Source organism: Puma concolor, chromosome B2, assembly GCF_028749965.1.
Source record: "Puma concolor isolate L17-30 chromosome B2, mPumCon1.1.hap2, whole genome shotgun sequence".
NCBI classification, from domain to species: Eukaryota; Metazoa; Chordata; class Mammalia; order Carnivora; family Felidae; genus Puma; species Puma concolor.
The window spans coordinates 125,474,898-125,497,174 of record NC_141671.1 but is presented as its reverse complement, the minus strand read 5'-3'; the positions used below and the strand labels follow the sequence as shown (position 1 = coordinate 125,497,174).

The window sequence follows — 22,277 nt, the reverse complement described above, 5'->3', positions numbered from 1 at the left end:
TTCACAGAAATGCAACAGGATATGGTCTTGTGGCATGTTGACATTAAAATTCATGCTTCGTCTTAAAGAAGTCATTCTAACCCTAGCCAACCGTCTTTAACGGCAGACATATGAGGGCTCTTACATCTTAAATGGCTTGTAGAGGTATCTATGGAAATGATGACTTGCCTGTGACAACCAATAAACCAGCACCAATCACAAACCGCCATAGTTACCACTTGCTTACCCAGCGTATGGATCCAAACTGATGAAGCTGAGACTTCCGTTTTTGAGTCTGCTTTGCGTTTTGTTGGGATGTTTTGGAAAATAACGAAACATAGAGGATACTGCCATCTGAGAGCCTCAGGAACATGCTGGCAAATAATGAAAGTGCCTTCTCTCAAATTACCTCTCTGGAGGGAGCTGAAAGAAAGACTTCCCTCTGGGTGCGCTCTTTACCATTACAACCCAGGTTCCATATTAACTGATGTTGGCCGTGGAGGACTTTTCCTACCTCGGGTGGAGACAGTATTTTATTTTACTTTGTAACAGTTCCCTTGACTGGAAAATGAGAATGTTTTCCTGGTGGTGGTGGTTGTTGTTACTTTTACAGTGGACTGCCAAGCTAATTTAGGAACTTCTCCATGGGGTGGCCCCTACACAGGATATCAGACACCACACATTGAAGACAGGCACAAACTACACCACAACAATAGAGCCCAAATGTGTCTAAAACAAATGTATAACAATGTATCTTTTAGCAGAGAGACTCATACTTTATTTTGACAAATTTAAGATAGAAAAATATCATAAAGTGAATATAGCAGTTGCTGTTTTTGTCACAGGGTCTGGGATGTGCAGGGTGACTCGGGAGAGCCGGCTTAACTGGATGGTCTCACTTCTGCTTGGGCTTCAGTGAACACCGAATTATTTCTCAGCCTTTGCATTTGCTTGAAAGAATACAGGACGCAGTAAGACTGGCTTCTCAAAAGGTTATGGCATTCAATAATAGATATTATGAAGCAATGAACCCAAACAACCTTTAAAATATTTTTATAATTACTAAAAGCCAACTTCGACCTTCGGGTTTGAAGCTATGAACTCATATATTCAAAACAGCTTTAACATTTTCTACCAATATATAATAGAGTAACAGCACTTAATTGTTTTTTTGAGTGAAGAAAAATGAGAGTAAACCTGATATTTCAGATGACTATAAACAGTAAACGTCAACTCAATATATACGTGTGTATATATGTACGTATACGTATATACGTACGTATATATGCATGTGCATAATAACTTCAGTAACATACTCTTGCTCAGCTGGCCATGAACACTGCAGTTCTATCACTGAAGATGTATCCCCGTATGTCCTCTTTGAGCTTATTAAGTGCTGTCATCCTGTCTACACTCCATCTCTGGAGGGGGTGGGTTGAGGAACTCCTAGTGCATGCCGCCCTTCGGTTATGGTTATAAAGACAGAAAATTCACGTGCAGCCTGCACTGAACATATCCCTTGTGCAGCTGAGACCGCCGCCTCACTTTGTTCAGCACCTTCACATTCCTTTGTCTCTGTGATGCCTCAGGTAAACTCAGGCTAAATAATTCACGCAGCTGCTAATTCTGTTGCTGCCAGTGCGTTTCAGCTTCTTTCTTTGCTTCCCTTCCCCACTCCTCAAAGAATAAAACTGTGCGGCCCCTCATTAAAATATGGTATCTCGAACATATAAAATAAGCGTATGTACATATATACATACATGCGTTTCCTTTTCAAGGACTGGGTAACTCCTCATTTTCTATCAAGTAATCCTTCTTCATATACTTGGTTCCCCTGACTAACCGCCACACTTCGAGGTAAGCATCCTTCAGTGACCTCTTGCTCACTTCCTCCGGGCCGCGTGTGATCTGCGAACTCTGAGCCACCAGCGGGACTCCTCTGGGGCCACCCCTTGCCTCTGGCCCACTCTTCTGAGTGGAGCCACCTGCTGCCTTGCCCCCTTCTGACCCTCCATTTCCATCCTCCGCGGGCAGCTCCTCCATGACGAATGGCAGCTGATCTCCACTTGGCTGTGCCTCCTCTCCCCCGGGCCGCGTCTCTAGGTCCTCGTAGTTGCTTTGCTTTCTGGTCTCCAAGAATTTGGCCACACAGTAAATGATGGAGCCCAGGGTGTTCACCACCACGCCGGCAATGAACAGAGAGGTGGGCTCCACGTCGCTGAAGGCCACCATGCCCACTGTGATGGTGGCGATGCTCTTCACCACGCCCACGAAGCTAGTGGTCACCGCCGAGTTGATGTAGGTGCAGTGCAGCGTGGTGAAGTTCATGGCGCAGCCGATCAAGATGCAGGCCGCGAAGATGCAGACCATGGTCGGGTCCTTCCAGCCGGGGAAGGTCCAGGCGCGGATGGAATCGGTGCTGGCGAAGGAGCAGACAACCAGCAGTGGGGTGGCGGACACAGCGATGACGTACTGCGCGGTGAGCGGCCCGTGCTCCGTGTCGGCGCTGGCCTTCTGGATGAGCACCAGATAGGCTGCGTGCACCAGGACTGCCAGCACGCCCGTTACGTACCCGATGGGGTCGCCCGTCAGGTCGCCGGCTCCTGGAGCGCCCCAGAGAACCAAGGAGCCAGGGCAGGAAGGAAAAAGAGAAGACACCGGGTTGGCGCGGGTGGGTATTCATTGGGGCAACGCTTAGCCTTGGAGAGTGGACAGGGTTCGCGTCCCAGGTCTGTCCACGGGCATAAACCGGAGAGGCCAGGCTCAGCCAATGCCAGTTCCAAGCATGAGCGGAGGCGCCTTCCTGCATATCCGGGGCGGGATGGGGGGGGGGGCACCCTGTCTAGTTCTGTGCACGACAAAGGACCGGGAGGGAGCAGATACCCTCGGGGTAGGCACGGAGGTCACCCAGGAGCTTCGTACGCTGCCCCCGCTCTGTTGGGCCGCGGAAGGAAGACGGATCCCCAGCCAGTGTCTTCTAACCCCAGGCGGGCTGGTCGCCGAGCGAACGCCTCCCTCTCGACCTCCGTGTGAAGGTTCCCGGTTCCCGCCGGCTCCCACCCGGCTCAGTCCTTCAAGCTCGGCCCTCACGTGGGTCTTAATCCACCCACCCCCGCCCCCACCCCTCCTCGCGCCGGGAGCGCCTCGCGCGGGGCCAGAGACCCTAAACTAGCTCAGGCGGCTCAAGCTTGGTTTCCATCGTCCCCCGCCCCCCCACCACTCCAGCCCCGCGTGACCCAGGGAAGTTCATCGCCCCCGCCTCCTGCAAACCCAGTCTGCCCCGGCTCCGGCGGCTCTCGACCCTTCCCGGAGGAAGGAAGGGGTGCGGGGCGGAGGAGAGGGGAGGGTGGAGAGGGGAGGCGGTGAGCTGGGAAAGCGGAGAGGGCGATAGCTAGTTAGGCAGGGGCGGGGGTCGGAAGCCAGGACTGGGGGGAGGGGTACGCTCTGAAGGAGGAAGTCGGAGCGCCGGGAAAGGCTCGGCGGGGTCCCAGAAGTCCCGTGCGCGAGCCGAGCAACCACATTCAAAGTCTCTCTTTGCCTCGGTCTCCCCACTGGAAGTGCGGGCCTGGCACGAAGCGATCCTCGTAGCCTCGGTCCGGTGGGGTAGGGTGGGCCGGGGGCGGGCGGGGGTCGGGCTCACCTGCCAGGGCGGCGCCGCAGGTGGTGATGAGCACCGCGGCGAGCACCCCGGGCGAGGGCGCGCCGTTCTTGAGCACCAGGACGCCGATGAGCATGGTGACCAGGGGCAGGCAGCGCTTGAAGACCACGTACATGGGCAGGCTGAGGCCGCGCAGGGACCAGAGCGTGAGGCTCGACTGCAGCGTGGAGAGCACGGCGACCCCCGCGAAGGAGCGCGCCAGACTCCAGCCGAAGGGGGGCACGGCGATGAGCCCGAGGCGCCGCAGCAGCTCCAGGCTCAGCGCCGCCGTGGAGCTGGTCAGGCACTGCACCAGGGTCAGGAAGGAGAACTGGTAGCGGCTGATGAGGAACTTGAGCAGGATGTTGAGGGAGCCCGAGAAGACCCCGTGCGCGATGGCCACCGAGATGCCCAGCACGCGGCCCCGGCAGAGCTGCCGCATCGCGCCTGCCGCGCCGCACCCGGCGGTGGCGGAGCTCCGGGACCTGCGGAAGGAGAGCGGAGAAGAGAGCCGGGAGCAGCGGGGCGAGGGCGGCGGGGGTGCCCGCCCAATGCCGCGGCCAAGGGCAGGGGGCGCCGGCTCCCCGCAGAGGGTAGCTCCAGCCAGGCGTCCTCGCCGCTCCACCGCTCCGCGTCCGACTGCCCCGCAGCTCCCGGGAGGCAGTGACGGGGGCGGGGGACTCCGAAAAGTGGCAGGGGTGGGGGGGCTGGTCTGAGAGGAGTGGCGGGAACCCTAGCGACAGCGATTTGTAAGTATGTGACGAGCTGCAAATGGGTTGTGTCCCGCGCGGTTTCACAGTCAGGGCGGACGCTCTGCGCCTGGAAGCCCCCGCCGCTGCCGCACGCGGGACCGGACTCGCACCTCTCGGGCACCCCAGCGCCCACCCCTGGGCGCCGCCCCCCCCCCCGCCCCGCCTCCGCAAAAGCCAGAGGCTCCCGCTCGCCTCTTCTTTCCAGCCCCGAACCCAGGAGCGCGGGTTGGGGGATCCCGGGCACAGCCAAAGAAGATTTTAGAAACAACAGCCCTCCAGGGTCGAGCACTGTTTTCGAGAACCGCAACAAGTGACATCACCCCCAGCAACCCTCCCCCGTCCCCACACCCGCAGCTTCAGCCGCTTTTCTATCCACGGTCCCTCCCGGCGCAGCCGCCGGACCATGCCCAACTGTCGGCCAGGAAATGGAAAAAAGTCGGTGCCAGCTGGCTGCGGGGCTTCCCGGTGCTCGGGCGCCAACGTCCCCACATTGAAGGAACCCACGGCCCCAGGACGCCGCCCCGGAGTGCTTTAGGGCGCTAGGGCTGGCTTCTTCCCCGCGCGGGCAACGCGCTCCCCAGTCAGTGCGCCTTCCAGGGAGGGACCTGGGATTACTCCAGTGGCTCGCGCGGGGGGGAGGGTTTTTTTTTTGTTTTTTTTTTTTAGGGGGGAGGGTCCGTGGCCTCGCCGGGCTGCGTAGCCTGGGGGCGGAGGCAAGGGCACACGTTCCAAGTGGGGCAAAGCCGTGAAATGAGCGTAAAAGCAGAAACTAAGTCTCGGGAGGGAGAACCATCCACCGTTTTGGTGGATCGCGGGGGCGACGGTGCCCCAGGGTGGGCGGGAGCCACTGGCCTCGCTCGGAGGTGGAGGGGGTGTGTTGGCAGGGGAGAGAGGGCGTAGCGGGGGCAGGAACCCAGGACCAAGACAGAGCCGAGACTGGACGTAGCTTTCTCTGGATCCCCGGGAACCGAACGCAGCCTAGCGGGTAGTCATTGACTGACTGCTTTGGAGAGCAGGACAACCCCTACCTCCTACCTCCCCCACCCCCGGCCAGGGCAGGTCGGCTTCCCGGCAGGACTTGAGAACTATTTACTTGTCTCGTCCGGCCGGAAGAAAAAGGGAATTCTCAATTACTTCGGGTACAAAGCTTCTGTGACCCTTTGATCTGAATTTCGCTCCCTTGAAAGTAACTCCTAGACCCGGAAACTCAGGAGCGGCAAAGGGGTTCGCTCAGCCCAGATCACAGCCAAGAGCCAGGCACAGTTTTCGCCCTGCTTAAAAATTATGGACTTGGCTAGGGTTTGGGAGCGAGGAAGAGAGCTCCAAATTGCTTCGAACCACCTCTCCCTTTCGTTCACTTTTCTTATCCACCCACCTGCAGCAGGATCCCAACCTCCTAACCCTGAACTGCTGCACGAACTAATATGCACGAACCATTTCCTTGGTGATTCTTTCTTCTCCTCCACACTTCCACCTCTGTGCTGAAGGAGACACTTCCAGCCCAGATGTTGAAGCCGCGACAATTTTTACCAGAGCAGAAAAATAATTTACATCGGGTATTGGCAGCATCACCACAGTCCTTATTCTGGGCCAGCTTTCCAGGAGCTGGGAGCTCACTTTGGTGGGAGAGACCTAGGTCTCAACCAGTCCTCCAGCTCACGTGCCCAGCGCCTGGTAGGGCCACTTTCCCGCCCCCCACCCCCTCAAGTGGACACTCAAGAAAATGCTTACAAATGGCTCAGTGTGTCAACTTTCCAGGAATACCTCTGGAAAGCAATGTACTGAAACCTATGCTTCCGGTTCCCTGGGAAATTCTTTGTTTCTGTTGCTAATAGCTATGGTTACACACTAGTGGCTGCTTCACGGATTCTGTTTTTCATGGGATGTTCTTTTCTTGAGGAAATCGGGTCTGAAGCAAGGGACCCCATGTGTGTAGTATAAGCATATATACAAAGCATACAAAGTATACTCAGATTTAAAAAAAAAAAAAAAAAAAAAACTTTGAAGATTAACTCTTTAAAGAAATCAGCAAATACCAGATCTCTGCTTCTGGGGACCATTCCAATTAAAGGATGGTTTCTTTAAGCCATCTTAAGTGAACATAATAAAGACCTGTCTGCGTAGACCTAGTTTGGGAATGATTCATTTCTGCCAGCAATTATAATTGCTTCCATTTGTGATACTAACATTAGGTAAAAGATTTGGGGCTGATTCAGCTATCTCACCCTTCTCATTTAGGCAAGAAAATTTTGCTTAATATTTGAAACCTACATTGGCATGAAACAGTTCATTTTCTCCACTTTATTGCATATAATTCTTTTCCATTAGGGCTTTCATTTAAAAAAAATTAATACCATCAGCCACACCAATTACTAGATATCTCCTAAAGAAAAATGGGAAAAACAAGACTACTATGTTTAGCAAGGTTAATTGAACAAGAATGTAGATCTGAAGGTCAAAAAGCTATTTGACCTACTGGTACCAAGGGTCTAGACTCAAGCTCCATTATCTTTGGAGCTACTTAATACATACTGATGGCATTAAATAAATCCTTCAGTTCATTCATTTGGCAAACATGCAGAGCAAGTATTTTGGGCCAGGCACTTGGTTAGCCACAGAGGATTCAAAGATGAGCCCTCATCTTACTTCTCAGGAATTCGCAGGTGCAGGTGAGGCAACACAATGATGCATATGCAACAGTGGGGTCGTGTGGCAGAAACAAGAGACCGCTAAGGAGGGAAATAATATCAGCTTTAGAAGGGGGTATCAGAGAAGACTTCCTGGAGGAGGAAATATGTTCTTATTTCATTATTATTTTTTTTTAATTTTTTTTTTCAACGTTTATTTATTTTTGGGACAGAGAGAGACAGAGCATGAACGGGGGAGGGGCAGAGAGAGAGGGAGACACAGAATCGGAAACAGGCTCCAGGCTCTGAGCCATCAGCCCAGAGCCCGACGCGGGGCTCGAACTCACGGACCGCGAGATCGTGACCTGGCTGAAGTCGGACGCTTAACCGACTGCGCCACCCAGGCGCCCCATCATTATTTTTAATTGTAAAAGTAACCCATTCTCAGGACGCCTGGGTGACTCAGTCGGTTAAAACATCAGACTCTTGATTTTCGCTCAGGTCATGATCTCACAATTCGTGAGATCGAGCTCCACTCAGAGCCTGCTTGCGATTCTCTCTCTCCCTCTCTCTCTTCTCCTCCCCTGTGCACCTTCTCTCTCTCAAAATAAATAAATAAATTTTTAAAAAGGAACCCATTCACATTATAGTATGTAAAAGGAAAACAAACTTTATAACAATAACTAAACATGCTATCTTCAGTATTCCCCACCACCAACCCCACACCAACCCCACTGCACAGAGCTGGGGGGTACTGGTATAAACCTTTACGTTTTTTATGTATATATATTTACACAAACAGAATCCCCTTTTAAAAAATAATAAAATTAGGACTTTTACATATTTGTCTATAATTTGCTATTTTAAAAAGCATATTGTGGGGCACCTGGGTGGCTCAGTTGGTTAAGCATCCTACTTCGGTTCAGGGCATGATCTCGAGGTTCATGAGTTCGAGCCCCACATTGGGCTCTGTGCTGAGAGCTCAGAGCCTGGAGCCTGCTTCAGAATCTGTGTCTCCCTCTCTCTCTCTGCCCCTCCCCCGCTCACTCGTGTGCGCGCTCTCTCTCCTCTCAAAAATAAACATTAAAAATAATATTTTAAGATATTGTGATAACAAGCCCCTAAGATCTCTGCTTCCTCGTATTCACACCTTTGGTTAACCCTCTTACTTTTTACCAGGGCTGGTCTGTGTGACCAATAGGACACAGCAGAAATGATGGTGTCACTCCCCGAGGCTCGGTTATAAAAGACTGAAGCTTCTGTCTTGAATTTTCTTTCTCTTTTATCATTCAGTCTGGAGGAAGCCAGATGCCATGTTACAGGGACACTCAGGCCACCTGTGGAGGGTCCCACCTGGTGAATATGTGAGGCCTGCTAACAACCAGGTTGATCCAGGCTGATCCTTCAGCCCCTATTGAGCTTCTGATACCTGCAGACCCAGGTGACAGCTTAACTGCACTGTCCTGAGACATTTGAGCCAGAACAACGCAGCGAAGCTACGCTTGGATTCCTGACCTATAGAAATTCTAAGATAAATAAATGTTTGTTTTAAGCTGCTATGTTTTGGGATGATCTGTTACACAGAAGTAGATAACTAATACACATATCAATAGCAGGGTGTCTTTCCATTGGTCTATCTTATTCTTTTAAATGACTGTTCTATAGTATAACCTTTCCTCTGTAGACAGGCATCTAGATTTTACCCAACAATGATGTAATGGATACCCTTGGACATTTGTTCTTACATACTCTGTTAGTATTTGGGGTGTCAGGGTACAGACAGGGAATCCTGGGACTGGAACAGCTGAGTCTGTAACTTAAAATCTTTATTGCCATCCAAAATCTATAAAGAACTTATTAAACTCAACACCCAAAAAGCAAATAATCCAGTTAAGAAATGGGCAGAAGACATGAATAGACATCTTCCCAAAGAAGAAATCCAGATGGCTAATAGACACATGAAAGATGCTCAACACCACTCATCGTCAGGGAAATACAAATCAAAACCACAATGAGATACCACCTCACACCTGTTAGAATGGCTACAATTAACAACACAAGAAACAACAAGTGTTGGTAAGGATGCAGAGAAAGGGGAACCCTCTTGCATTGTTGGTGGGAATGCAAACTGGTGCAGCTGCTCTGGAAAACTGTGTGGAGGTTCCTCGAAAAGTGAAAAATAGAACTAACCTATGATCCAGCAATTGCACTGCTAGATACTTACTGAAAGGATACAAAAATGCAGATTCGAAGGGTACGTGCACCCCAATGTTTATAGCAGCATTATCAACAATAGCCAGGGCGCCTGGGTGGCTCAGTCGGTTAAGCATCCAGCTTCCGCTCAGGTCATGATCTCACAGTTAGTGAGTTCAAGCCATGTGACGACGAGCTCTGTACTGGAACCTGCTTCAGATGCTGTGTCTCCCTCTCTCTCTGTCCCTCTCCCACTCGCACTGTCTCTCTCTCTCTCTCTCAAAAGTAAACAAACATTGGGGCGCCTGGGTGGCTCAGTCGGTTGAGCGTCCAGCTTCGGCTCAGGTCATGATCTCAGTTTGTGGGTTCGAGCCCTGCATCCGGCTCTGTGCTGACAGCTTAGAGCCTGGAGCCTGCTTCGAATTCTGTGTCTCCCTCTCTCTCTGCTCCTCCCCCACTCATGCTCTGTCTCTCTCTCTCCTTCAAAAATAAATAAAAACATTAAAAAAATTCAAAAATAAACAAACACAATAGCCAAACTATGGAGAGAGTCCAAATGTCCACCGACTGATGAATGGATAAAGATGTGGCATATATACCCACAATGGAATATTTCTCAGACATCAAAAGGAATGAAATCTTGCCATTTGCGATGATGTGGATGGAGCTAGAGGATATTATGCTCAGTGAAATAAGTCAGACAGAGAATGACAAATACCATATGATTTCACCCATATGTGGAATTTAGGACACAAAACAGATGAACATATAGGAAGAAGGGAGAAAAAGAAAGAGAGAGAAACAAACCATAAGAGCCTCTTCACGATAGAGAACCGAGGGTAATGGGGGGGGGGGGTGGATGGGCTAAATGGGTGTGGGGCATTAAGGAAGGCATTTGTGTTGAGCACTGGATGTCATATTAAGTGATGAATTACTAAAATCTACTCCTGAAAAGAATATTACACTATGTTAACTAACTAGAATTTAAGTAAAAAACTTGAAAAAAATTAAATTTTTTATTGCCAAATGCCTTCCAAAAAGGTATGCAACAGTGCCCTCACTTTCACTAATATTGGATATTAGCAATATTTTATTGTTTGCCAAACTGATAAGCAAAAAAATAGAATCAAATCTTTTAATTTGCATTTCTTTATCATCAAATTAGACAGAGTTTGGGTATTTTTTTTAAATTGTATTAAACATTTGCATTTTTACATCTGTCAATTATCTATTGATATCCTTTGTCCACTTTTACCTTTGGCTGTCTCAGTGAGTTTTGAGAGCTCTTTAAATTGTGGATATTAAACCATTTGTTACATATGTTACAAATACACCTTCTACTGTGTCTTCTTTTAGCTTTGCTAATGGTGTGTTTTGTTATTTTAATTTTTGTATGTTATCAGTCCTTTTCTTTAGTCATTTCACATGACTTTCAAATGATGGATAAGAATTTGTCAAACCAATATATACCTAAAAATTAATGTAATATCACGTATCAACTATAATAAAAAATGATTCACTGAGCCAAGAACAGGGCAATCCAGGCACATGGACTGCCTTGAACAAAGGCAGAAATGAAAACTTGCATTATTTATTCAGGGGAGCCTGTGAGCACACGGGTGTGGCGCACAAAGTTGGTGACCACAAGGACAGATGCGATGCTGCAGAGGGGCAGGGGCCAGCCCCAAAGGACCACAGTCTGATGAGTGAGCTTGAACTTTTTCCTGAGGGCAATCCTATAGGCAGAGAAAGGTTTTACACTCCGATTGATGTCATCAGATTGCATTTCTAGATCCATCTCCAGCAGCTGTGTTGGGGAGGATTGCTCCAAGGGCACAAAACTAGAAACAGATACCTCATTTGGGAAGGGACTGGATCATCTGCTGGGATTGTCCAGAGAAAACTTAACAATGGCATGAACCGGGGCAGCGGTGGTTGGATTGAAGGCCGGGGACAGAATGGAGAAATATTTTAGGGGAGAAAAGGGGCAGGACTTATGTGATGCATCTTCGAGTGGAGAGGTGGGAAAAAGGGAAGGCACAAGAATGGGGTTTAGGTCTTTAGCTTGAGCGCCTGGGTGGAGAGTATTGGCACATGGGAAAGCATGTGCCAGAGGAGCCCATTAATGAGAAAGTTGGGTTTGGTTAGAAGAAACTGAGCTGTGGGGAGACCTGGCTGGGGGAGGCAGGAGACACAGACTTCAGCATCTCTCTGAAGCAAAAAAATATTCAAGTGGATTATCTCACCCAACAAGAGGCCTGCTAAGAAATCACTGAGTTCATTTTGGGAGAAGCTGAAGGATAGCCAAGTTGGTCAGTTAAAAAGTGCCATGGCCAGGGACGCCTGGGTGGCGCAGTCGGTTGACCGTCCGACTTCAGCCAGGTCACGATCTCGCGGTCCGGGAGTTCGAGCCCCGCGTCGGGCTCCGGGCTGATGGCTCGGAGCCTGGAGCCTGTTTCCGATTCTGTGTCTCCCTCTCTCTCCGCCCCTCCCCCATTCGTGCTCTGTCTCTCTCTGTCCCAAAAATAAATAAACGTTGAAAAAAAAAAAATTAAAAAAAGAAAAAAGTGCCATGGGCAGAAGAGACAGTAGGCTCTCAGCCTGGATGTCCCTGGGGGTGACATACCTTGGTAGGGTCACTCCAGACCCTGGGGCAGCTTCTTAGCAATTTCGACTTGGAAAACTCCATTTTGTCGCTTCTCTCAGGAATGATCAAGAGCTAGTCACCAGAGAGTTCCACACGTTTACTACTTCTCTGAGGGCCAATTTCTGTTATTCCTAGGAAAGGAAGGCTAGGTGGCAGGACCATGGGTTCGGATCCAGTCAGAGCAAGTTTCACATTCCAGCTTCATACCTGTTGGCTCTTAGGACTCCTGAGGGCCTTCATTTCTTTGTCTGGAAAACTGGGAGGGCTTCCTTTCAGGGACATTATAAAAATCAAAGAAATAACATACAGAAATCATCTCACATTGTGCCCAGATCACAGAAGAAGTTGGGGAGGCAGGAGGGATGAAAGCTAAGAGCTCAACAGCTAAGACACAAATGCTGTCCAGATACTGCCCGGCTTGTGAACTACCAAGAAGTTAAAAATCTCGGGAATTCTCTTTCAGGAGAGAATCCAGCCCCTTTCCTTCTAGTTTTCCAATCTTAGCTCCAGGGAACCCACTGGATAAACCCAAACTCTCTCATATTGTGAGACTCTAAGAATCTGAGTTCAGTATTACAGAGTTACTGTTCCACACACCTCTAACATCCTACAAATTGAGGGGGAAAGATCAAGAGATGGTAGTTTTTAAATCACAAGTATCTGCTTCAAAAGATACATGACAGATTATTTTAATAAACTCTCTCGCATTCTACAAGGAAAATAAATAAGTAATTTATTTCATTGTAAACGTAAATTCACATAGTAAATGTGATCTGGTTAGGTGTTTTTAAAGGTCTATGTAAAATTTGGCTGATACAGAGAGCACCCACTGTGAACCTGCTTTTACTGAACTGTACTTAGTGTGATGTCACTAGTTCTGGAGGGAAGCGAGAAACAGATTGACGAGGCTCATCATCGCGACAGCTGTAAGGATGTGTCTGAGCTCCTTGTTCCTTACATTGTATTCATGTTAAGAAAGCAGTGTCCTCGTTAGGGGGCTTCTCAAAAACAATTTAAGACTAAAAAGAGTTGGGATGCCTGGGTGGCTCAGCTGGTTAAGCTTTCGACTCTTGATTTCGGCTCAGGTCATGATCTCAAGGTCGTGAGACAGAGCCCAGAGTCGAGCTCTGCACTCTCAGCATGGAGCCTGCTTGGGATTCTGTCTCTCCCTCTCTCTCTGCTCCTCCCCTGCTCACGTGCTCTCTCTCTGTCTCTCTCTCTCTCTCAAATAAATAAATAAATAAATAAATAAATAAATAAATAAAATAAACATTTAAAAAAAAGTTGTACTTTCCCCCCAGACCATTAATTCATTTAACAAATATTTACAGAGCACCTTCTAGGTACCAGGCATGGTACTAGGATGAAGTCCTTGCCTTAGGTCTTGGGCACTGAACTGTGTACTCAACCAGGCTTCCTATTTATGTTTCTAGGAACAACTTTCTTTCTTTTTCTTTTTCTTTCTTTCTTTCTTTCTTTCTTTCTTTCTTTCTTTCTTTCTTTCTTTCTTTCTTTTTCTTTCTTCCTTCCTTCCCTCCTCCCTCCCTCCCTTTCTTTCTTTCTTCCTCTTTCTTTCTTCCTCTTTCTTTCTTTCTTTCTTTCTTTCTTTCTTTCTTTTTTTTTCTTTTTAATGTTTATTTATTTATTTTGAGAGAAAGAGATAGAGAGCTAGCAGGGGAGGGGGAGAGCAGAGACAGAATCCCAAGCAGGCTCTACACCATCAGCAAGGAACCTGGGGCAGGGTTCAAACTCATGAACTGGGAGATCATGACCCCAGCTGAAATCAAGACACACTTAACTGACTGAGCCACCCAGGTGCTCCAAGGAGCAACTTTCTAAAGCACTTTGAGGCATAGATTTAAAAATTTTTTTTTTTCAATGTTTATTTATTTTTGGGACAGAGAGAGACAGAGCATGAACGGGGGAGGGGCAGAGAGAGAGGAAGACACAGAATCGGAAACAGGCTCCAGGCTCTGAGCCATCAGCCCAGAGCCTGACACGGGGCTCAAACTCACGGACCGCGAGATCGTGACCTGGCTGAAGTCGGACGCTTAACCAACTGCGCCACCCAGGCGCCCCGAGGCATAGATTTTAAAAAGAATTTTTTTTTAATGTTTATTTATTTTTGAGAGAGAGAAAGAGACAGAGAGTGAACGGAGGAGGGGCAGAGAGAGAGGGAGACACAGAATCTGAAGCAGGCTCCAGGCCCTCAGCTGTCAGCACACAGCCCCATGTGGGGCTCAAACTCACAGACTGTGAGATCATGACCTAAGCCGAAATCAGATGCTTAACTGACTGAGCCACCCAGGCGCCCCAAGGCATAGATTTTTAAGCTCCACTCATGGCTTCACTTTATGTCTCCTTTTCTTCTATCTTTTGTGTCATCTTGTTTTTGTATGTTGTAAGCTGTCATTTTTTTTCTGGAACAAGTAAATGTGCAATGTAAATATGTTAATTAGGCAACATACATAGGTTCTAATTTATTTTTGTTGTGATTACTGCAAGTATATTTTGCTTTTTAAAAATCCTCAGTGAGGCGCCTGGGTGGCTCAGTGGGTTGGGCTTTGACTGCTGCTCAGGTCATGATCTCATAGTTGTTGAGTTCGAGCCCTGCATCAAGCTCTGTGCTGACAGCTCAGAGCCTGGAGCCGGCTTGGGATTCTGTCTTGCTCTCTCTGCCCCTCCCCTGCTTGTGCTCTCTCAAAAATGAATAAACATTAAAAAAATTAAGAATCCTCAAAACCTTGTTAAAAATTTAATGACAAAATATCATATTATATAGTTGCTTGTTTTACCAATTTTTCCCTTTCCACACATTTTGTTTTTACAGGTCATCTGCACTTAGGGATTTTTCAAGGAGATTTAGGGTGGTACTAAGGAGGGTTTATAGTATTACCTAGGGCTACTTTCAAGGGCAACTGCTTGAAACTTATTAGGACCTAACACTTTTTTCCCAGTGACCAATTTTTTAAAAAATTTGATGGTAGAAAAGTAGGAAAGAGAAATATAGAGCAAAGCTTATACTACCTAAAAAGATGTGAATAAATATAAAAAACATGTAAGCTCTTAACTCATAGCATTCCATGTTCTTAAAGCATGCCACCCATCCTTGAGACAGTCTCATTCAGTCTCTATGTCAAGAACACAGTAGACACTCAATAAATATTGCTGAATAAATCAAATCTATATTAGAGCCCTGTTACTGAACCATAGATACCTCTATATCACATATAGCACTATATTCATATGTATACTATGTTAGAAAAAGCAACCTTGATAGGATGTCATAAAATCATAAGTAATCAAGAGATGTAGTTTATTTTGATTTTTACCAACAGCAGTGATTATATTTTACATCAAAAGTGGCAAATTAAAAATGAAATATATCACTAACAATATAATCTACAGATCTCCCATATTTTAATCCACTTTATAACACAGAGATTACAGTTTAATGGATACTACAAGATATTCCATCACATCAATTATTTCTTAGGATTTTAAGAAATATGGCTTATGTACCAGGCTTATATGGTGAGCCAAAGTCTTTATCAGCTGCCTCAAAACTGAATCCAGGGTCAATTTTTAAAATTTGAAATCTGCATAGCATATAAAAGCATATCTATGTCATTAATAGTTCATTTATTCCCTGTTAAGTAGTTCTCAGACAATCTCCTTTGTTTCTGACTGGAAGAGTGTATCTCAAGCAGGCATAGTAAGGCAAACAGGATCATATATCTTTATTGTTTCATCCCAAGCACAATCAGCCACCTAGAAAACAAAAAGGAAGTAAGAAGAAATCTTGCCATTTGCAACAACGTGGATAGAACTGGAGGGTATTATGCTAAGTGAAATAGGTCAGAGAAATCATTTGATTTCACTCATATGTGGAATCTGAGAAACGTAACAGATGATCATAAGGGAAGGGTAGGAAAAATAAGATAAAAACAGAGAGGGAGGCAAACCATAAGAGACTCTTAAATACAGAGGACAAACTGAGGGTCGATGGGGGTGAGGAAAATGGGTGATGGGCACTGAAGAGGGCACTTGTTGGGATGAGCACTGGGTGTTGTATATAAGTGATGAATCACTGGAATCTACTCCTGAAGCCAAGACTACACTGTATGTTAGCTGACTTGAGAATAAATTTAAAAAATGAAAAAAAGAAAGAAAAGAAACATAATCTACAAATGTTCCAGATAGGCAGCAAATGCGGAAGTCATTTAAAGTGGGAGTAGATTCACCCACTGGTAACCATTATTTTAAATAGGAAGGTCTATTTTCCCTTTTTCAGATACACTTCACGGATTGTTTCCAATTGATAGAAGTTGCCTGTAAGGATTTCCTGTCCCCTATGACCTTACCTGGGCCCCACCTCACCTCCGAACCAAATAATCCCCTCTGTGTCCCAAGGTAAATGTTGAAAAAACCCACTCGTAAACTGGGAACCAAAGCACCATGCTAGGTATTATGGGGATAGAAAGGAGATAAAGTATGGCTCTTGCCTTCACAGAATGGTTCACACAAGACCCAAAGTGGAAAGTCCTCTAATAGAGACTCTCAGAGGAGGAACTATCTGAATCCAAGTGGGGTGGTGTCAGAAGACTTCACAAATGCTGTGACATTCACACTGGCCCTCTTTAGGGGCAGACACGGGAGACAAGGAAATTTAGGTCTAAAAAATCATAAAAACATGAAGGGAAGAAAGCCCATGGTGCTCAGGAACTGTGTTAAAAACCTTGTGAGTATCACAATGTATCAGAGTATAAGATTAACATACAAAATCAACCGTATTTCTATATACTAGCAGGACAGAATTGAAAAATTCATTTGCAATAGTATCAAATAACAAAATACCACATTTAACAAAAGACGTGCAAAACAGCCACACTAAAAATGAAAACACTGCTAGGAGAAATTGAAGAAGGCCTAAATAAATGAGGAACTATGTTCATGGATTCCATATCATTAACAATTTAATTCTACCCCCCCCAATAATTTGTAAATAATTCATTATCTCAGAAGGTTTTTTTAATGAAAACGGACAAGATGAATTTTAAAGTTTATGTGGAAATGTAGAGGACCCAAAGCAGCCAAAAGAATCTTGAAAAAGAACAACAAAACTGTACTATTTACACTACCTGACTCAAGACTTACCATAAAATTATAGTAATCAGAACAGTGCAATATAGGTATAAGGATATACAAGTAGATCAAGGAACAGAAGAGAGTTCAGGAATAGACTCCAGACTTGGAAAATACCTTTTCAACCAATGTACCAAAACAATTCAATAGAGAAAGGAAAGTCATTACAACTAACGGTGCTAGAACTGGATATCCATATGGGAAAAAAAAATGAACCTCAGCCCCAACTTCACACCATAAACAAAAAATAATTTCCGGTGGGTGGGCCATAAACCTAAACATAAAAGCTAAACAAATAAACCTTTAAGAAGAAAACATAATATATATCATCATATCTTTATATATATCTTATATATTCTAAAACAGGCAGAACTTAATCTAAGGTAAAAAAAAAATAGGGTCATGTTTTGTTTTGTTTTGTTTTGTTTTGTTTTGTTTTAGTTGGAGGTGGATATGGGGATAGGGAGAGACTGGAAAGAGATAAAAGGGAATTTTGGAGGAAGATGTAAATGTTCTCTATTGCATTGGGATGTAGATTACAGAGTGTATCTGTCAAAACATATATCTAAGACTTGTACATTTTGATGTATATGAATGATACCTAGAAGTAGTAAGAATAATAATGACAATAATAATAATAACTGAATGGGGATGGGACATGAGTAGTGGAATAAATAAAACAAGAATGTTGATCATTGTTATGCTGGGTAATGGAAGTTCATTATCCTATTCTGTTTACTTTTTAGGCACTTGAAATTTTTCACAATAAAAAAAACAATACAAGAAAAAATGTAGACAGTGACATGAAGGATGAAGTGGCATGAGAGAGATTTTGACTAAAGGTATTTTCACTCAATTTCCCATCCTTTAATGGTTACAAAGGCTACAAGTTTCACAAGGGAACTCAAAGTCTTAGTGGACAGTCTAATCATCTGGCTGTCAACTGACTGCGTCCAAGAAGCCCTCAGATTAATCTGAATATATTAACTCCTTATCACTCAATAACAGTATTTTAGATCAGAATCCCAACTATAGAGAATAGTAGAGACCTTTTAGTCAAACTTGTTAATTTCAGCATTAAATACCAAACTCTTCAACATTTGGTTGCTACCTACTTCTTTTGTTTCTTATTGCAGAGCCTACAGTCAAGTCTGGGCCTCTTGTCCTTGTGCTCTTGTCCTTTTCCCAATCCCCTCCTGAGTAACCTCTCTTCTCCCTCTCCTTCTGTCTCCTCCTTGCCTTGTTCTGCCTGGAGATGATACCTCTCTTCTGAAGAATCATTTAAGCATCACTTTCTCTGTCATCCATAGCACCTGCACTATTCGGCTGTATGTATTTATTGCTATGTGTTCAGCTCTTTGAGGGCATAGATCATGTCTTGGTATAACAATAGTGACTCAATAGATACTAGCTCAAATAATGTATTTTACAGATTAAGATTATAGAGATTATCATGTTCTCATGTTCATACTAGAGTAGCAGAGCTGGAACCAGAACCTCAATCAGTTCACTATAAACAGTGCTTCATAAAAGGCAAACTGACATTTCTTATCTGTCTAATCCTGCAATTATAAGTTTTTATATCATGGGATACAAAGATCATTATATTAATTTACCCCTATCTGATCTATGTATACTTTTTCAAGTGCTAGACCTTTCCATATGTTATTTACTCAACTTACAATAACTAAAAAATGCCAAGGCCAATGAATCAGTAAATGTTCACAAATCTATAAGTTAATTGGCATATCAAAAAGACCCCAAACTGCAATGACACAGAATTATGAAAAGTTGATTCAAATTAATGCAAATAATATTTCTCCATTAACTGATTAATTAACCCCCAGCTACAAGTTTAAAAAAGCTTACAATAAAAAACAATACTGGGATGCCTGGGTGGCTGTGAGTTCAAGCCCAGCAATGGGCTCCACGCTGGGTGTGAAGTCTACTTAAAATAATAATAATAATAATAATAATAATAATAATAATAATGATGACGACGATGTAAGAAGAAAAGCACTTTACTAAACCAACAAAGAGGCTCCTGACTCTCTGAGGTAGGCAGGCACAGATCTCCTGGTAAGGAAAGATGACGGTGTGGTTCCTGGCGGTGGTGGGTAGGGCTCTCATTAATGACCACCACCACCTCAATGGCCTCTGGAGGCTCTGCTTCCCACTTAATTCTGTGACTGAGAGGAAACACAGGCTCTTTCTTAATGTCCCTGATTACCCATCTGAGGCCAGCCTGAAAGACATTAAAAAAAATACTTTGCTAAAAATAAGGGTTAACAAAAAGACCAAAAGATAGAAAAGTAGAGCGAATGCCATGAAAATACACAATCTGCTTTACAGGAAGAGACTGACTCATTCTTTAGCCGGTCACACAAAGTGAGGAATCTTTCCTAGCTCCTATCCTGCTTTTTCACGACAAAAGCCATCTTTCCCTCCCGTCTCCAGGAAGGCACTCTTGGCTATGATGACTCCTTCAAGGCCACACCCGGGATACAGAATGAGAAGACGATAATAGGGTATCTCCTTTCTCATCTACTAAAGATCCTCTTTCTCAGTTTCAGTCTCCGATATGAGGACTCACTTCCTTGCCCATTACCTTGCTGTCAGGAAAACTGAAAGACGGCCATCAGCAAAAAGATTGCTAGGTGTTGTTTTGGGGAAATGCTGGCATTGTCCTAGGGCCCCACAGGATTCCTGATTCTATAGGGGTCTATGCCTTTCACGGTCTTTGACTGGATTATTTTACAGCTCTGAAAGTCATAGAAAACTGATAGTAATCAAATGATTCTCATCCATTAAAGTTGCAAGTGAATGTTGTCCTGTGGACCTGCAACTGATGCTTCTTCCTACCCCCCAGAGTGAATTCCAACCATTACACTTTATTGCCCTGTGGGTATCAACCAGTTTTGCAACTATTAGTAGGTGCATCTCAGCATTCAGTGATTGTCTATATATGTCTGATCTTTGGTTCTTCTGAGCTAGTTGTAAAATCTATCATGAGTTGCATAAATCTTTAACCCATGTTCATAATACATCTGTGTGAGAGTCATGATCGCTGTTTTGAAATTATTCTTTAACATGGCCACAGACAGGAATATAGCTTATTTGCCTCGACAGGGTAACCATTATTTATTTCTATAGAACGTAACGACCCTTGCTTTCTCACAGGAGATAACACGGTAACAGAAAAGCCATTTCATTAAAAGAACAAACATGAAATGAAAGAATAGGCAGATAATTATGCTAGAAAACAAAGCTAAGAATAATTGCTAAAATTGGGCATGAAATTGAGCTCTACATCTCCTGGCAGCAAAGGCAAAAAAAAAAAAAAAAAAAAGCAAACGATAATGTAAGATATGCAAATATCATGATCATTTTACGAGTTCATTGGAAGAGATAAAATTTTTCCTACCACTTGACTGGCTATAAGAGAAATATATAACATGCTCCCATCACAAAAGTCATTCAGTGCCGAAAGAGTGGTTTTACAAAAAATACAAAGTCATTCTTCATATGGCTGTTTTTTCAAACATCTAACCCTGAAATAAGCCAAAAGCATTCTATTCAACTGTCATTTTCTGGAAGTCTTTCTTTAGGGCAGTGGTTCTCAAGCTTTAGTGTGCTAAAGCATACTAAATCACCTGGGAGACTTGTGAAAACACAGAGGGCTGGTCCCTATCCTCAAAGCACTGGTTCTCAAAGTGTGGTACTGGGGGTCAGCTTCATTGGTATCACCCAGGGCTGATGTACAGCCTGGGATTTCCAAATCAAGCTCACAGAGGGAATTCAGAGAGTCTGTAAATGCAACATTTTGTGTGTATATATATTTTGGTGGGAGGGTAGAAAGAATCAATCATTTTCTTCAGATTCTCAAAAGAAGTTAATCCAGAGCATTCCCCAGCTGAGTATTATAATCACCTAGGGAACATTCTAAAATGCAGCCAGAATGGAGAACCCCAGATAGAGAATGGCTGATGTATATCAATTTTCTTAACTGGGCTTTTGTCAAGTGCAGGAATTTTTTTGCTGCTGATTAAAAAAAAATCCCAAATTTTGTAGGATTCAAATATTCTTCTTCTTCTTCTTCTTCTTCTTCTTCTTCTTCTTCTTCTTCTTCTTCTTCTTCTTCTTCTTTTTTTTAGTTTATTTATTTTGAGAGAGAGAGACAGACAGCATGAGTGAGCGAGCAGGGGAGGGGCAGAGAGAGAGGGAAAGAGAGAGAATCCCAAGCAGGCTCCACACTGTCAGCCTAGAGCCCGACTCAGGGTTCAAACCCATGAACCGTGAGATCATGACCTGCGCCGAAATCAAGAGTTAGATGCTTAACTGAGCGAGCCATCCAGGCACCCCGGATTCAAATATTCTTGAGGGAGAATTCTCTTCCTTTCTTGAGAAAGAAAAAGTTCATCTGCCACTAATATAATGGAAAACATCTTGTGCCATATTTTCACATTTATTTAAAATTTAAGGTTCAAATCTGGTAGGTTGATATGTGGTAGGAAGATAGCGAATTGGGAGGAGAACTAAGGAAAAAGAAACACGACTAAACTATCTTTGAAGAAAAACACCAGCCCTCCCTGAAGCATTCCTACACCCAGAGTTTATGTAGCTTCGTGATCCTGTTCTACATGAGCCAGAATCCACAATTTCTACTTAAAAACATGAGAAAATTGTATTAATCATGTAAGCTATGGTTAAAACCAATATATTTATTTATTGTATTTGATATTTGCACTCTGTTGAGGTTTGTTTTTTTTTTAAAGCTTATTTATTTTGAGAGAGAGAGAATGTGTGAGTGAGGAGGGCACAGACAGGGAGAGAGAGAATCCTAAGCAGGTTCCACGTCCAGTGCAGAACCTCAAGCCGGGCTTGATCCCATGAACCCTGAGATCATGACCTGAGTCGAAACCAAGAGTGGGACACTTAACCAACTGAGCCACCCAGACACCCCATCCTGTTGAGTTCTAAATGGACTGAAGTGGTTTAGAGATTAATGCACAGGACAAAATAAAATACAGATTTAGGGGGAAAAAGTCTGTTATAAAAGGGACAAATAGAGCAAAAGCTTTCAGGCATTAGAGCTGAACACATTACAACACTTGTACAATAAATCAGGCCCTGTTGCTTTATGATGACCAGGAAGAAAATGAAAGCATGCTGGGTAATACGGTTTCTGTTTTCTAACAACATTCACATATGGATGTAAACATTTTTGTGTAATTAAACCTGAATAGGGTTTTCTGTGTAATTAAACCTGAAGAGGGTTTTCTTTTTTTAGAGTCAGC

At 44.7% G+C, this 22,277-nt stretch overlaps 2 protein-coding genes across 2 annotated transcripts in view; both read right to left on the bottom strand.

Moving 5' to 3' along the window:
* Window positions 1–734: 734 nt before the first annotated feature.
* SLC35D3 (solute carrier family 35 member D3) lies at window positions 735–4,479 on the bottom strand. The gene is made up of 2 exons (XM_086707959.1): window positions 3,620–4,479; window positions 735–2,582 (listed from the first exon to the last, which is right to left on the bottom strand). Exons 1-2 carry the CDS (start codon window positions 4,056–4,058, stop codon window positions 1,753–1,755), a joined length of 1,269 nt encoding a protein of 422 aa, XP_086564085.1. The 5' UTR covers window positions 4,059–4,479; the 3' UTR covers window positions 735–1,752.
* Window positions 4,480–15,137: 10,658 nt separating this feature from the next.
* Window positions 15,138–22,277, bottom strand: part of PEX7 (peroxisomal biogenesis factor 7) — a 77,952-nt gene continuing 70,812 nt past the window's right edge. The window contains exon 10 of the mRNA XM_025925307.2: window positions 15,138–15,606. Within this exon, the coding sequence (XP_025781092.1) occupies window positions 15,538–15,606 (69 nt within the window). The 3' untranslated portion in view covers window positions 15,138–15,537. The remainder of the gene's footprint in view (window positions 15,607–22,277) is intronic.